General features: G+C 41.7%; 1 protein-coding gene across 5 annotated transcripts in view; it reads left to right on the top strand.

Moving 5' to 3' along the window:
• The window catches only part of LOC111875395 (cytosolic endo-beta-N-acetylglucosaminidase), a 59688-nt gene that overhangs the window by 3154 nt on the left and 38613 nt on the right, over window positions 1–17921 (top strand). For 4 of the 5 annotated variants that reach the window (XM_023871620.2, XM_023871619.2, XM_023871621.2 and 1 more), the window contains exons 3-9: window positions 1833–2136; window positions 2604–2769; window positions 4218–4430; window positions 5674–5924; window positions 8427–8552; window positions 12434–12592; window positions 13355–13481. In XM_023871620.2, the coding sequence (XP_023727388.1) occupies window positions 1833–2136; window positions 2604–2769; window positions 4218–4430; window positions 5674–5924; window positions 8427–8552; window positions 12434–12592; window positions 13355–13472 (1337 nt within the window). In that variant the 3' untranslated portion in view covers window positions 13473–13481. Of the gene's footprint in view, window positions 1–1832; window positions 2137–2603; window positions 2770–4217; window positions 4431–5673; window positions 5925–8426; window positions 8553–12433; window positions 12593–13354; window positions 14603–17921 lie in introns of those variants that run through there. The other variant, XM_023871618.2, reaches the window with a different exon arrangement.

The following is a 17921-nucleotide window of genomic DNA, read 5'->3' as shown; positions in this document are numbered from 1 at the left end:
GTGGCTTAAAATCATAAAATACAATTCGTATACCACAATTAAAATATCTTTGAGGGTGCATCATCTTCAGATAGTGATGTAGAGCATTATTTCATCATTAGGAAGTTACTAGATTCTGTTTTCAGTGTGATGAAAACCAGAATCACCATTCTGGATATCTCATTGAACACGAAGTATTTGTGCTGTATGGTTACTTACCCAGGGTATTATGTACATTCATAGATGATTTAGACAGACAGCAGTTATCAACAGATACAGAAATACTCACCTTCTTATGTATCAAACATATTTACATCTAGATTCTAAAGGGTTCTGACAGTGGTGTATAATACTCAGAATTACTAGGTCCAAAAACCCAGTAATTCTGAATATTTACATCTACTCACAGATTCTACAAGATGCTACTGATGAATCGGGCTCAAGTTTTAATGTTTCGGAACTTTTGGTTCAAAACTCAGCCATTATGCTCACTATCCTGTCTGGGATGTTCCTTGGTTTTCTTCAGCCCTTGCAGATGTTTGATTATCCTTCAAATTAGACCATAACCACTTTCTCTATATCCTCTCCAATTAATTAGTCGTTAATCAACCAACCATTTGAAGCATGTAGTCTGACGTACTGATAACACCACTAAATAAACCACAAGTACATAAAATGTACGAGAGGTTCTTTGTGTTTGTTTCTTTCAAACAGCTTCTAATATATTAGATGTTCCAGCATGTCATGAATGCCGTCATCAGATCTTAATTCTACATGAAAGGAAGTCCAGGATTTCATTTCTGTATTATCTCTGCAATTCTGTTTTCATTTTGTCATGTTATCTCTATGCCACAGTTCTTCTAGGAATCATCTTCCGGCAAAAAACGTAAATGTCAAGGCTTCCACATTTTCTAGACAGTCAGCTCACAGATGGTGGTGAGGTTGTCAGCCTTATGCACCAGACACCTGTTGCACCCCAGGAAGATTCATGGTGTTCATTTGTGTTAGAGGCTGAGTTAGGTCATAGTGCAGCTGTAAGGATTAGGTCAATTGAAAAATCCGGTGACCTCAATGGGAATTGAACCTGCTATCTTCCAGCTTGTAGCACAGTGCCTCAACCAACTACACTACCATGTGCCCCCCCACTAAGTAAATAAGTTCCATCTCCAATACAAAGCCAGCTGGATAAGTGTGTAGGATCCGAGGGTATAGTTATGAAGCACATTATCTTCTGGAATATAATGCCATGTAGTCCATTGAAAGTCAACAAATGTTTCAGAGGAAATTATCACCTTCAGCTTCAGGGTTAAAGACTAAGCTGAGAGCACTCGGATTGCTACCTGTTTTCATGGTGGTTTCTTGCTCAGCGTATTCTTCGACCCTGAAAATGGAGGCTATATGTTCCTCCGAAACATTGTTTGCCTTTTAACAGATTATGTGGCTTTATATCCCAGAAGACAGTCCTCTTCATCTGGTTAAAGTTTAGAGAAATAATCACTGTTAATTGTGAGAGTTGTATGAAATGTATCGATCCACTGTGTGGGCAGAATGCTGAGATGTTTTCTGTGTGTGTATACATGTTTGGGGAGGGGGGTGGAGGTTCATTTAATGGCCCTGTCAGTATCTTTGACTATGTAGCTTTGAATGGTAAAATGACAGATGAATTGAATTTGAAAGGAAGGTGTTATGAGCTGATTGAGGTACTATTCCAGCATGTACTTGGAAGGCCTGAGGAAAACCGTGAATGCCTCCGTAAGAATAGTGACTCCATTTGATGGCCTTTCAGTTATTTTGAAGCAGTCTTGTGTATAGCAACAGCAGGGCTGTAAATAGTTGAACACTGACTGTTTCAGGAACTCTGATAACAGAATGGGATGATGGGAAAAAAGTTTGGGACGAGATACTGAAAAGTGATGGAGCTGTTGAAGACTTTGTAGACAACTTGGTTGCCGTATGTTGTCATTTTGGTTTTGATGGTTACTTGTTGAATGTGGAAAACACTATTCCACCAGAACATGTTTCCAGATTGGAATGGTTTGTTCAACTGATTCATCACAAACTACATGATAAGATACCACATGCAGAAGTGATCTGGTATGACAGCGTGACTGAAAAAGGGGAGCTCAAATGGCAGGATGAGCTCAACAGCCTCAATAGGTAAATTTCGCAGCATTCATTCATTATTAGAGGGGGTGGGTTTCCCCATGCACTTAGACCAGTTATTGGTCCATTGTGCATCCCCCTTAATTTTTACTGTTGCCATACCCTTCCAATACTGGTGCTCGCTATCAGCCCCATTCTGCCAGCGAGGTCAGCCCTCTTCTGGCAGTGGTACCTGATACTTCCCCATCTACCGGAGGCATTGGAAACTACTTTGGCAGGAAACTTTTCCTAATTTTGCTCAGAAGTCTCCTAGAGACATGAGGATCTCTTACGTGCCGTAAATCTACGACACGGGACCCATGGCTTAAAGTCCCTCCTGGAGGACTTGTTCCCTGAATTTTTCCGCCCTTAAAAATTCCACGACAATTTCCCAGCATTGTAGGCACTTCAAACATAACATAGTTATCAGAAGTCTAGAGTAAGGCAGCTGGCACAGCTGATTGGCCGTTTAATGTTTGTAGAACTTTCTTCGATAACTGCGATGGTATCTTCTTGAACTATACGTGGAAGGAAGAGAACCTGAAGACCTCTGCAGAGAATGCTGGAAGCCGTCATCTGGATGTATATGTGGGTGTTGATGTGTTTGGACGCAACTGTTATGGGGGTGGAGGCTTCAACTCGTGCCAGGTGAAGTTTGCTGTTCAAGTTAATACACGGTAGCTCATCACCAAATTTGGTACACATAAATGATTATGAGAAAGAAGCGAGACATGATCAGTACAGTTCTTATGTGACATTTCTGACTTCATCTGCATTTGCACAATTTCTTGACTAAAACAGTTTTATATACTTGTTAAAACTGATGAATACCTACTCTTTTTGGTAAAGGTAAAAGCAAGGTGTGTGTGGGAGTGAAGATATAGTTCCACATATCCTTAACCATGGCACTAGGAGGAAGTGGGTGGTCAGTTTCACACCCTGGCTGCTTTACCTCCAGGAAAGGAATCCTCACTACTCATTTTGATAGGAGGCTGGGCACCAGACCCGGTGTGAATGCGTGAAGAAGAGGAAAGCCTTTTGCTTCCTATGGGAATTGAACCTCAATTCTTGGGTCTTTCCACCTTTGGACAGTTAGTATACTGCCTGAGCTATTCTGGCCCCTCTCTTTCCTTGCTGTGTCTCATGAGAATAGATATTTTTTTGTACTCATATTGTTATTGAGATGTTTATTTCAGAGGTGGTTTGTTCGGATCTTGGCCAAGACACTGGCTGTCCTGACGGAGGTTTTTCTTGGTTTCCTTCAGTCCCTCCAAACAAATTTCAGGGTTGTGCCTTGATTAGGTCACAACTGCTTCTTTCCAGATCCTTTCGAGTTTGTCATTTATAAATCACTCTTCCAGTCAGTGCTAAATTCTCTAGGTACTGAGAGTGCTGTAAAATGGAATCATGAGTCTTCCTGTCACCCATCACTATTGTATTCACATCTCAGCATACAGATCTGTCTCCTTAATTTTTGTAGACACCCCTACAATATTTTTGGTAGGACATGAGCTCTGAGATACATGAAAGTAACAGGCTTAATTATAAATGGACCAATGTTATTGAAATTGAACTCAACACACAGCGTTAACTCAGCCACGGCATTGAGACACTGAGCTCTGCTTGCCCCCCCCGTTCTAGCAGCAAAGCTACTGCACATCTCAAGGCCATAGTTAATTTCTCACCCCAAAAAAGAACTCCATGGCCAGTAGTCCGCAAGCGAACTATACCGAGTGACTGCCGCTTGTCGGCCAAGTTAGTGCCAACTTTTGAGGATATAGAGTGTCGCGTGGTCAGCACAGTGGTTTCCCATGGCCATTAATCTCAGTTTTCTAATGTCTCACTGAACCTCTTGTAAATGTAACAGACTGAAAAGATTGGGAACATAAGATTGAAGATTACACGGTTATGGAGATGTGATACTATGTAGTATGGTAGAGCGGTACCAACATTCCAGAAGAACCTGCTGCTTCCTTCTTCAGGGTAGAAGAAGGTGGAAGCAACATGTACCTCCAGAATGCCAGTACCTGTTTACCAGATTGCAAAGCATCACATCACAAAAGACCATAATCTAAGCTGTAAATGTGATGTTGTAGGCTGTTGAATTGGCACGCAAGTACAGCCTCTCCGTGGCTCTCTTCGCTCCAAGCTGGGTGCATGAATATCTTGGTAGCCCACATTTTGTGCACCTTGAGTATGCTTTCTGGCAGAAACTGTGGCCCTACCTGTACGTACATGGACCCACACAGCTCCCATTTAGCACCACGTTCTGCCAGGGTTATGGGGAGAAGCTTTACCACAATGGACAGGTTGGTAGCATCTTGTCTTCCTTTTTCTTTGCATATTTGAAAAATGTTTTCATTATGGACTGTATCGCATCAGATCATAGGATGACTGATGAATGATTAATTGGAAAGAGTGTGGAAGTGGTTATGGTCTAATTGATGTACCAATCCAGCATTTACCTGGAGGGGCTGGGAAGAACCATATAGCACCACAGTGAGGGTACCAAAGTGGGCATCTCTTGACTACAAGTTTTGAGCGTTGTGTATATACCAGCCTGTTTGATACATCCATTCATAATCAGAACTGCTGCTTTGATATACTGCAACGTCAGTGAGATAATTTTGATATCAGTATATCCCCATATGCTCTTATTCTGTTAATTTGTAAATAAAGTCTATTGGTGAGAAATTAACCTTTCTGACCCCGAAGGTCATGTATGTAATATTTAATAGCTCAGCTCCTGCTTCACAGAAAGCACACCGCCTCTCCACTACAAAGACTGGCCAGTGAATGCTGCTTAGGAAAGTGATACATTCTTATAATTAGTCAAATATTTTTTAGAAATTTGTACAGTGTAAAGCATACATAGCCGGTCACGGTAGCCGAGCGGTCTAAGGCATGTACTGTCTTCGCTTGCTTGGAAATCGGGATCGTGGGTTCGAATCCAACTCAGGGCATGGGTGTTTAGTTTGTGTGTGTGTTCTTCTGTTTGTGTACAGGTAGAGGCCTTGCAATGAGCTGATCACCTGCCCAAGGAGTCCTACCGAATGTGTAAGATCTAGAAAAACCGAAGTGAACGGAGAAGTTCATGGAGGTAGGCCTAAGCCCACCGAGGCTGTAGTGCCGGGGGGGGAGAGGAAAACATACATAATCATACTGGGGCACATGATCACTGCTGAGGTATGTCCAGATTTATGGTATAACGAGGTGCTCTAAATTAAGGATCCGCAGTATTTTAAAGTTATCTTGTAATTAAGAAGGATGAGATAGGCAGGGCTTGCACAAGAGAGAATGAAAATCTGATGAAGAGTGAACATCCAGAAGACCTAGGAATATACAGGTAGATAATATTAAAATTGACATGAGAAAAATAGGGCAGAGATGGGTGTGAACTGGATTCTTCTGGTTCAGTGTAGGGTCCAGTGGCAGGCTCTTGTGAACACAGTAATGGAAGTTCCATAAAATAGTTGAGCAACTGTTGGTTTTCCAGAAATCACTCAGATGCATGGAGTTAGTTAAATTTGCCACGTGTCGGTTTTTGTTCAGGTGGTGTCAGATGCACCGTGGTACAACTTGAGCAAACAACAGTATCAGCCGAGTGTTCCTTCTTGCCTGGAGGACAAATTTGTTGAGCCCATATTGAAAGCAAGAAAGGAGGAGGGCAGCACGAACAGTGTGAAGGAAGACGTATTGCAGCTCATCACAACAGGCTGCATCCAGCACTGCTCCTTGGATGCGTTCACTGGGGGTGGCTGCTTGCAGATCAGTCGGTCATGCAGTGGGAACAAGTCTCAGAGGTGACGGTTATACTAGTACACATTTAGTGTGTCTTGCACCTCATGAGGAATGCTATATTCTCTGTTCTGGCTAATGGTGCACTGAAAGACCTTTGAAAGTGATGGATTAAAAAAGAAGTAAAGGTATCCCTGTAACATGCCATGGAGGCCCATAGGGTTGTGAGACGTCGAGACTCCCACATTTTCCAGACAGTCAGCTCACAGATGGCAGTGAGGTTTGTGAGCCTTATGTGCCCGCCACCCTCTCCCGGTGGATTCTTGGTACTCATATCTGATAGAGGCTGAGTCAGCCCTAGGGCCATAGTGTGGCTGGAAGAATTAGGACAATAGAAAAATTCAGTGACCTCATCAGGAGTTGAACCCACCACCTTCCAGTTTGTAGCATAGTGCATCAATGAACTACATGGAACTGAAGGAAAACAGAAAAAAAAATTCTCTTTTCCATCAAATAAAGGGTTTAATATTTTACTTAAAATATGCTATGTGTATTGTGTAGCTTATATGCGAGAGGTTGAATATATTTTGAAAATCTGGTAACCAGAAAAAGTGGATCAGTATTTCATGCTGCCTTGCTGTGGCGCTTGCGTTTGTTGGGCCCACAAGTTCCAGTTCTTCATGTTTTACTGTTTCTCATAAACATGCGAATGAACGCAAACCAAGAATTGATTCTAAGAGAAAGACTTATTTATCTTAATTTAATTTAACCCAGCAGGTTGGTCTGGAGGTAAAACTCTAGACTTGTGTTCAAGAGGTGCTTGGTTTGAATCTCAACTGAGATAATAGCTATCCTGACAGGTTTTTCATGTATTTCCAAGCTCCCTCCAGGCAAATGCCATGTCAGAACCCCATGTAGTCCACAATCACTTCCTTCCGAATCCTTTCCAATACTTCAGTCATCCGACAATTTGACACTATAGTTTTGATGCTGAAAGTGTCATCAATTGACTGAGAAAGCACTTCTTTGCACTGTTTGCCTTTTCCTCCTGCCACAACTGACAGAGTGAGATTATCAGATCATCAGAAAACAGTTCCCAAATTCTTGAGTGTGAAATCAGTTGATAGAAAAAAAAAATTGTCATGTCATATGCTACAGAATTTCTTATTATTGCATGCTGTAGACTAGAGATATGTGTAGATGCATTGCTTCACTGTATTATGAAACTGCTGTTGTACATGTATAGCTGGGAAATAGAGTATGATAGCCAGTATAGCTCAAGCGGTTAGTCGCTGGCTTCGCATTGTGTTGGCCCGGGTTCGATCCCAGGTCTGGTCAAGTGAGATTTGTGGTGGACAAAGTGGCGCTGGGGCAGGTTTTCTCTGAGTACTTCGATTTCCCCTGCCAATCTTCATTCCACCAATTGCTCCACAATCACCCTCACCTATCATCTGGGGCTGGTACAATAGGCCAGAAGTGGCTGCAGTACAAGGGACTTAGTCGCACCCCACTAGCAATAACAAAAAAATGATAGCCAGTATCATCATCTCATGCCATCTTATATGAGCATGACCTGACTTCAGCACCTGTTTTTACCATTCCTGATATGTTGAAATGAAGTGAAGAATTTTCTTCCCTGTGTCTCCATTTTGGAATTTTTTAGATCCACAATAATTCTGTTTGTGCCAAGGACAACTAACATCTCTTGCTTCTTATTAGCCCTCCAAAGCACGGTGGATACTATATACACTGCTTGCTTTAACATTAAAAACTGTACATGTAGCCCATTATCTTCCTGTATAACATTAGCTGATTGAACTTTGTAATGAAGATGAAGGGTGTTTTCTGTGAGGTGGGAACTGAATCTCTAAATGTTATTTATATGAACAGAGGGTCCCTTCTCACCATTTAATGGTACTTTATCAGGCTACAGATGGAGGACATGGCCTCTAGATGTGGAGGGCAGCTGCAGTGATGTTGTGGACAGCTGACAAGGGGTGTTCCTCCAGCTTCAAGGTGGGGTGAACAAGTCTTCACCATGAAAACCCAGTCTCTTATAAAATTTTACACAGACTTTGGAAAAAGATAGACATAGGGTGTTTGACAACACAGTGTGAAAGGGAATATTTAGACCGAAGAGAGATGAAATAATGGGCTCGAGAAATTTGCATAATGAGGAACTTCATAACTGGTATTCCATGGAGGATGAGATGGGCAGGTCAGGAAGCATACATGGGGGAGCAGCGCATACAGAGTTTTGTTGGAAAAATCTAAAGAAAGACCGCTAGGAAGATATGGACAGAGATGAGAGGATAATATTAAAAAGGATCTGACAGATTGGATGGGGTTGTGGACTAGATTATTGTAGCTCAGGCTTAGAGAGTGGTGGGCTCTTTATAAATCGTAATGAAACTTCATATTCCATAATGTGCTGCAAATTTCTTGAGTGGCAGGAAAACTGGAGGTTTCTGAAGAAGGATTCAGCTCCATGGAGCTGGACAGTTTAGTTTAGTTACTGAACCAGAAACGTCAGAGAATTATAATGCAGTCATATTTTGTCTTTTTAGGATCCTGATTTGCAGCTTCAGTGCTGATGGACAGATTCTAGTTTCAGTTGCAACAAAAGCACCCAGCAAAGGCAACCCTAACCTGAATGTTCTGCTGGTGACAGAGGACAGCAAAGGATCCTGCAGGTACAGTTTGTAGGCTCCTGTCAGTGGGCATGCTGCCCCAACATCCATGTGCCATGATATGTCAGCAGTAGCTGGCTGTTTGGCTGGGCCATCTCAATCCATTTTTCACAATCACACCTTTTTTATTGCTGAATGTAGTGATAATGCTCTGTTTTCATATTTGGGAGGTAGTTGGTTCGGAACTTGGATGGGACGCTAACCTTGACTGCTTCCTTCCACAGTCTTCCCAGTTTACCATTCAGCAGTGTATAGTCCAGGTCAGGGGTTCCCAAACTTTTTCAGTTCATGGCACACCTAGCCATTATATTGTTCTCTGTGAAATATATCAAGAAATGTGTCCTTTATGGCTTCATTCGAACTAGGAAGAGTATCAATAGCAGCAAATGTGTCCTGTCATGTCGTGGATTTGTGCAACTCAGCAAATTATGATGATGACAATGATGACAACAACAGAAAGCAGTCATTACTGGATGACACTTAACAGAGAGAGAAATAAAAAATAAAATTTCTATAAGAGATTGCTTTGGGGGGGGGGATGGAGTGCTGACTCATCCGCCATGTTACTGCTGGGTAGGGAGGGGTTGTCCTCCATTGCGCAACATGTCACAATATGTAAATTTAAGAACATTCTGTCCATTAACGTTATCATTTTCTCTGAAGTTCAGAAGAGACAGCCATTATTTCATTTCAATAGAAGAACATTTCAGTGTACCTCATGCATTGCTAGGATTCCGCCAGAGCACAGTTTGGGAGTCATTGGTCTACTTACCAACCGTGTTGTAAAATAAATAACAAAAGTAATCTGTTTCTTTAAGACATATTGTAGTATCCTCCCATAAGTCATAGGTCTTCCTTTGGGAACTTTTTGTACATTTCTACTAGGCTCTACTAAAAAAAAACAGGTATCCCTGTAACAGGTCATTATATGAAGCCAGTCTCACTACAAGGAGTGAGAAATGTTTCTACTCATTTTGTTACATATTCAGAATGCAGAAATGCAAGTTTGGGACAGGAGCTGTAGATCTCAATGATATCTGCACCCCTCCGTATTCATGCAACTGAAAAAATTCATAGATCTCAGTATGATCTACTGTATAAACTACAGGCTGTATTTTTAGTCCTGACATGGGTTTTGACTGAGGTAAAGGTAAGAAGCTATCCCTGTAACTGGCCATGGAGACCTGTAGATTTGTGAGATGTTGAGGCTGCTACATTCTGTGGACATTGGGCTCACAGATGGCAGTGAGGTTTGCAGCCTTACACACCTGCCAACCAGCCACCCTTTACCCCCAGGACGATTCTTGTTACTCGCTTGTGTTACAGGCTTAGTCAACTCCAGGACAATGGTGCGGCTGGAAGGATTAGGTCAAATGAAAAATCCAGTGACCTCATTGGGGATCAAACCTGCTATCTTTCAGCTTGTAACATAGTGCCTCAACCAACTACTCTACCACAGACAAGCTTAACAGTAAATGCTGAAAAGTTGAACAGAATTTTCCATGCGGTTTGTGCAGTCATGAACCAAACTGTCTATATGCGAAAACCATGATTAATGCGTTCTGGGATGTCACATTATGTAGTATGGTGAAATATTGCCTGCTCCCTTCATGTACCTTGAAGATGGAGCAGGTTCATTCAAAACATTGGTAAAGCTCTACAGACTACACGGTATCACATTCTTGAAGACAGTAATCTTCATGGCCACAGCCAGCGGAAGCCCAAATCTCATGTAATTCTTCTGTGTCTTTTGTGATGAACAATTTATAATCATACAGGCGGCCTCCATAGTCTAGAGGTAACGTTCCCACCTCATGACTCGTGGTACGCGGGTTCAAATACCCAGCGGAGGTCGTCGAATTTTTAAGGGCGGAAAAATTCAGGGAATAAGTTCTCTGGTAGGGACATTAAGCTGTATGTCCTGTGTCGTAACTTTACGGCACGTAAAAGAACCTCATATCCCCAAAGGGAATCACTGAGCCAAATTCCAGGACGTTTCCCGCCCAACAATAGCCTCTAAGGCCTCTGATAGATGGGGGAAGCATTATAGACACCGCTAAGCAAGTGGCCAAACTCGCTTGCTCGGCGGGACTGATGGTACGCACCATTTATCGGTAGGGTAAAGAGACTGGTAGAATATCATAGAGGGAAGCACAATAGATCAAACTGGTCGCGGTGCATGGGGAAACCCACCCTCGCTAAATAACTAACTAACTAACTATAATCATACAGGGACTACAAGAGAGAATGCAAGGAAATCGGGCATAGAAATGGATATGACAGTTTTGGCACTTGCAGTGTAATTGTAAACTCTGACACAAGTTGCACCTGCTTCCCGGCTGTAGTCAATGGACAACAGCTTTGATTATGTGTTCCTCGCAATCGATACAATATCTGCTGTATATCAAAGCACAGGCAGTGTTGTGGTAGGTAAAATTTGAATCTGTTATTCAAATCCAGCATGAATGTAGACATGAGTAATAGTGTGAGACCATCAGATGACAAGAGCATTAGCAGATGGTACAAGCAATTTTGAGAGAGTGACACTGTGTAAAATAGACATTCTCCTGGGCAGCCTAGCAGATATGATGAAGATGCGGATCATGTTAGGCAGGCTTTCATAAGGAATTCAAAGAAGCTGTTTCATGAGCAAGTGCAGAGTTACAGATGCTGCAAGTAGCACTCCACAGAATATTTCAGAAGAGCCTATATCTAAAACCACACAAATTATAGGTAACCCACAAACTTTCAGCAGGTGATAAACAGCTTAGATCACAGTTTGCGGCATACCTGCACACACACATTTTGGAACATGATAATTTCTTAAGTTAATGAGAAAAAAATTTTGTGTCCCTGGATATGTCAGTTGTCATAGCCTGTGTGATGTGATGCAGTGAGCCTCCCAGGGAACATTTAGTGCATGAACAGGATAGTCCTAAATTGAACATGTTGTGCATGATGAAACATGAAAGAGTCCACTGATCCAGCCTTCTTTAGTAAGAACATCATTACAAGCATTTCATTCCTAGATAAGTTGGAAAACTGTGCTCTTCCATGCCTCAACAACAACAGCAACAACAACAATGGTGATTGATAGGAAGAGTTGGACCGATTCTGTGGCCCCCTGTTCTCCTGATCTTATGCCTTTGGACTCGTATCTTTGAAGTTATGTGAAAGACCAGGTATACAGCCAGAGAGTGAAACACTGTGTGAATTCTAGGCACAGATCACTGAGAAACTGCAAATGGTACAAAGGACTATTTTTCATTTTAGTTTTGTGGGATGGGATGAGACTGAGTCCACTTCATATGTTGGCCATAAATTAGCATATTGTACCAGTCCCCGATGACAGATGAGCATGGAGCATTTGGCAGAATGAGAATTTGCAGGGGAAACCAAAGTACTTGGAGGAAACCTGTCCCCAGTGCCATTTTGTCCACAAATCCCACATAACTTTACCTGGGATTGAACCTGGACCTCTATGGTGGGAAACTGAGTGACCACCTGTGAGCTAGGCACAGCCCACAAAGGACATGTTACAGGATGCCTGGCAATAGGTGGACTACAGGTGGGATGTACATGACACTCATTGTGAAGGGGTTTGCATCTAACAACTTTTCCTCGTGTATAAGAAAACTGCTTCGGTTGGTAAATAAAATACTGCAAAGAACACCCTCATATCTTTTTTGGTTCTCAGGCTACAGGTTCCTGAAATCCTGGTATTCTTTCTGTAGCCTGTGCATTATGTTGGATTTGAGGTTCCCACGGCAGTGACTGAAGATTACGGTTGTCTAGGATATAACGTCATGTAGTCTAGTAGATGTCAGCAGTGTACTTCTTGCAGTATTCTTGTTTAAAGTGACAAACATGCTAATTACTTCCAGCAAATGGCTGTTAATGGGGCAGGGAGCAGGCAACAGTGATGATGACAGAAAGCATGTGTTTCCCCTGACGCAGAAGCAGATTGAGAAACTGAAGCATCGTGTGGAGAGTGACCTGTTTGATAGCCTGTCTCCCTCTATTGGATCAGGCTGGAAGCTCAGGTGAGGCAAAATGACAGAAGTTCATAATGCAGTCTGTGGCAAGTTCATTAGAATTAGAATTAGTTGACAGAGTGAAGTTCCACTGATGCATGCTTCTGCAGATGTTATTTTTGTTAATACAGTAAACCCTTGCTAATCTGGATTGACTGGGAGGAGGTCTTCCAGAATAAGCAATAGTGGGGATTAGTGAAGCAAAAGGTAGCCTTAGAAGACAAAAAGAAAATTAGAAAACAAATAAATGGAAAATTTAATAATATAGTGTTGATGAAAATAAATAAAAAAAAATCACTCTAGAGCATTTATTTAAAAACTATAAAAAGCAATGCAGTTGTTCATCGATAGAAGACTCAAAAGTTGTACTTGTTTTTAATTATAATCAGGTTTGAAGAAACTGTCAAGTTTTGCCTGCACAGACAAGTGACTCATCTGCCTTCCTGAATTCCATGTGTCTCAAAGTATGCACTCAATTGTGAACATCAATTTTCATGTTTCAGTTCAGATTAGCTGTAACCGGACTAGTGAGGGTTTACTGCACTGAATAACTGTGAATTGAAATAGCAGCTCGCTTCCTCCACTTTCTTAGCTTCCTTCCAAGCTACCTTGCATGTGACCAGTGCATGTCTCTGTCGCCAGTTCTAGTGAAAAACATTATAGCTTAGGTCCATCAAGTTTGCTACGTTCTGTCATCAGTGAAGGCTCAGATTTTCCCATCTGGCACCTGCTGCCTTCTCATCATGGAGTTCCATACTGTGTCTGTTTCAGTCATCACCTGTTGGATCTGCAGGAAACGATTGTGGAGATTGGGGTGGAGTTATGTGAGCCTGGAAACTCCATTCTGCTTGGTCTCCTCAGGATTCTGCCACTGACTGCACAGGAGTGACCTTCTTCTGTAAGTCAGTACCAACACAACAAATCCTTGTTCCTCTGTAAATACTGGAATAGACTTCAGCGATTTTAAGTTTAAAGCTTTTTGGCAGTGGTATGACACATTGTTGAGTTCTTATTTTGGATTTTGTTGGTATCTGAGGTTTATTAAAACCTCTCTGTTATGGAAATTGGTTCTATTTCCATCTTGAGATGAAAAAAGAATGAAAGAAAATGTACTCTTAGCATAGGAGTACCAAGGGGCTCTGTACCGTGATTTTGTCTTTCAGTTTTTACCTCCTCATAGGTTTTCTTGCATATTATGTTCACCTAGCAATGGATATAAAAATATTTCCAAAACTTTTGTGATTTTATTAAACTTGGTTGATGGACAAGTCCAAAATAGAATTTTTAAAGACATTACTGGAACTGTTTACAAAAACCTGAAAAGCATCTTATGTGATGGCCATATGCCATACAAAGAGTCTAGAAATGTTTTTGTGCTTTCTTTCACAGCTCTAGTATTGTGACGTGTGTCACGTTTAGGAACAGTTAATGTCTCATCGTCAGTAGCCACATGTCACCTCGTCTAGTCAAGTACTATTCCACTGTTTGTCATTGCATTATTATCTTCTTGTCTTATATCACTGCCAGCACTGAAATAACTTCTCTCCATATGCACTGTTTCTTCACGCATGAATGCTGCATGCTGCTTCAAAACTGTTATAGCAATATGTATGTTTTTGGACTGTTGGTCACCTGCTGTTCTCTGAATCTGTCTCATATCACTCACATATAATCCAGTTCCCTGTAAGCAGTGCTGTGTCTTGCAGTGCACCTGATGCACCCTACTTGAGTAGTGATATCACTTTGCTCACCCCTGACAGTCTTTGTTTTGTTTCCTGTCAGGTAATGACATTTCCCAACAGTCTCGAGCCAGCATATAGAAATGTCACCACCTCCAGCCCTTGCTATTTTACAGATTCTGGAATGTGGGTAGCTCAGTCAGTATCGTTACTAGGGAATTGGTTAGATGCCTGAGGAGTTGGGATTCAATTCTCAGCAGGGACATGAGATTTTTATTGCCTCCGGCTCAGGGTCCCACGCATTCTCCAAACTAGTGTAGAGTGGGCTAAAGCAGTCAGGGCTGAAGCTGTCCATTCATCTTCATGTAGTGCTGAGATTAGTTATACATGCAGCTATACCTCAACTCCCCAATATGTCTTAATGATGCAGTGTGTAGTTAAAATAGACAACTTTGCCTTTTTGTAAATAAGATTTGAGGTTTATGCAGCAGTGAAGAGTTATATTGTGGTCTTCTGGGATATTACGTGTGCAGTGTGGTGGGTAGTTACTCTGAAGATGGCAGCAGTATGTTTTCTCCTGAGTGACAGTGTCCACCTGCCAAACTACAGTTTTCACTGCGAATCAAAACCATGAAGTAGAATATATCTGCAGTACCCTCTCTTACTCAGTCACTGACCTCACCTTCCCTTATTTTTACTGAAGAGGCTCTGGTACCCATGTTACAGCAGGATAACTGTTATATTACTGCTGGAGCAAATACTGGGACACAAAGCCTGTCTAGAGGCTCAAAAGGTAGCAACCCCACAGCTGGACTACCGCTCTTTCACTTGCAAGTGATCGGTGGGACTTCTAATCGCTTTCAAGGTCTCTCACAGTATTGTTCATGTTTATGAACAAAATGATGCAGAAATGAAGGTAGACATAGAAACGTCGCATCTAAGTAGAATTAATAGGATTGATGCTGTGCTGTTTGTGAATAATCAGGTCTTTCCATGTCGCACCTGAGGATGGTCTGCAGTATTGAGTACAGTATACAGTTTGAATAATATTGCTGTAGAATTTTCCATGGAGGTGAATTGTGAAGAATCTAGAATTATAAGCTTTTATTGTAATGGAGCCACTTATAAGCAGGGTATGCATGAATGGCCAAGTACCGGAACCTGCAATTGCTGAGCAATAATGCTCTAGATTCAAATTTTGCAAGTGCTTGATTAGACCAGAACATCAGTTATCCTGGATTGAGTTTTTTCATGGCTGTTGTACATCCATCCAGACAAATTCCAGGATAGCACCTCAATTATCGCCATCACCACTTCCTTCCAGATCTATTGCAATTATCATTCATTCAATGCTACATAGTTAGATACTAACAGTGTTGTGAAGTAACTGACAAAAACCTGCTTTTTAATTATTTGAGATACTGTGTGCCAAAAGCAGGAAGGACAAGTCCACTTCCTGAAGAAAGGAAGAAGATGGTTCTCTCCAAGGACTTCCTCCTGAGTTGACACTCCTGTACCTGAGTCCTCAAACAAGAGGGCTGATTTTAGCGTCTGTTAATAGTGCCCTCAAAAGAGCCATGTCTTCCTGTTTCGCAATATTCCATTTGCCCTCCTTTGTTAATATCCATATTGCGGCCCTGAAAGGGTCATCTCACAGAGTTACTCTCTCAGACATTTGTGACATAGAAAACAGTATTGTAGCCTTTACTAGGGCCATTTTCCTATCTACTGTTTTCATTGGCCTGAACTTGGCTCCATTTCCTCACCTCGGGTTTGGTCTCCGATCCACTTCCTTGCAACGTGCATGTACCAACAGAACCATTCTTGTCCCTGCACACTTCAAACCTAAAGATGGAGACAACATATTCCTACGAAGTGTCAGTATACATGTATGAGAGAGACTGCATGGCATCACAACTCAGGAGACCATCTTCCTGTTTCCCCTAGGATGTGTCATTGTATGGTATAGGCATCTCCATTTCCCTTGATGTCTCCTGTTGTATCTGTTTTCGCTCCGTACTGTCACCGGTTTAGTACTCAGTTCCCACACTTCATCCCATTGTCTGGTTTGGCCTTTCAAATAGCCGTTATTCAACAACTTGATATATATTGTGGCATGTAGACCTGTTGCTAGGTAACAACCACGAAATGAGCCAGTCTGCAACAACCGTGGCTAAGTAACTGCTCTGCAAACAAGCAAATTTCGACAGCAACAGAGGAACTGTGTTTTCTACACGGTCCGTGCCAAGATGTTATAAGCAGTCAGCTTTGGTAGTTGAGGGAGTCATGATCTGCTTTGCAAAGCCTGTACTGACAGAGGGCTTGTATGTAGTGCAAGAGGAACAATTTTCAATAACATGNGGAGTCATGATCTGCTTTGCAAAGCCTGTACTGACAGAGGGCTTGTGTGTGTATGTATAACATTCTGTGTGTGTGATACATGCACTTGACAAAAGACCAAGCATGTTCATAAGAAACAAACATATCTTCTCACCAGAGAGGATGTTGTGTGAGGACTATGACCATAAGGGTTCAGTTTAAAAAAATCTCTTGTCGTGAAGCTCGACCAGCTTGTCGCCTAGATGAACTGATTGGTGGTAAACTGCCTGTCATAAGATAACTTTAACTTTGACTTCTAACAGTTAAGGCTGGGGACAGTATGGGAACCTAGAGGAAGGGGAACGTTCACTGTTGGAAGCTGCTGCCAAACAACGGCTAGTGAAGAAATGACTGTGGACACTAGTGTGTGTGTAACGGTGAACTGTAAAGTGTAGTCATGCACTGTATCAAAGAGTCCAATAAATCCATCATTAACCCAAAAGCCATGTATAGTCACGCTACATAACATTATGTGACAGTATATGTATTATGTATATATCTTGTTGAATTTACATGAGAATGTGGACTATTCAACCAGTAAATCTGTGCAGCAGCATTGAAGGCTGTATTTTGTGTGTGCACGTGGTGGGTTTTTTTTTTCTCTCCCCCCATCATGCTGTAGAGCCACTGGACCTGTAGTTCTTAGTTTAGTGAATGCTTGTCAGATGGCATGATGGTATTCTAGTGTATTGGATAGGCATTTCCTAGGCCATTTTTGCATACAGCTGTTTTTTTCAAAACAAAATAAAATAAAATAAAAAGTAATATACACGAAGTGTACAAGTACAAATAATTTTGTGTTGCTTGTAAAGGAAACAAACTGTACGGGACATCAAATGACAAATTAGGTCTGTCCATGAGGTTTGTCCATACACTAAGATACACACTGGGAATAATGTTCTGATATCCGAAAAATTACAGTATCAGGAAACCCTTTGTTCGCTTAGGCCCACTTCTGACACCAGTGTAACGTGTTTCTGGTTACTGAAGACGCCGTATAGATGGTTAATTGGTTTATTCAACAATCTACAAGTAACGGCTACAATTACTTATCACACAGTTGCGGGGTTTCACACTTTATAACCCTAATCGCATTAATCTGTTAACACTGTTGTGGGGTTTCACGATTTATAACCCTATGCGCAAATCAGCTCACTCTGTCTTCAGTAGTCTACACGTTTACAGTAGGGAAGCTATGTATCACTGTATCACACGCTCCCAATTACACAATTACACACACGTCCGGTTCTTCTTTCTGCGACGGCTGCTATACTCCAACT

The sequence above is a fragment of the Cryptotermes secundus genome, unplaced genomic scaffold, assembly GCF_002891405.2.
Source record: "Cryptotermes secundus unplaced genomic scaffold, Csec_1.0 scaffold15, whole genome shotgun sequence".
NCBI classification, from domain to species: Eukaryota; Metazoa; Arthropoda; class Insecta; order Blattodea; family Kalotermitidae; genus Cryptotermes; species Cryptotermes secundus.
This window is presented reverse-complemented; position numbering and strand designations above follow the sequence as displayed.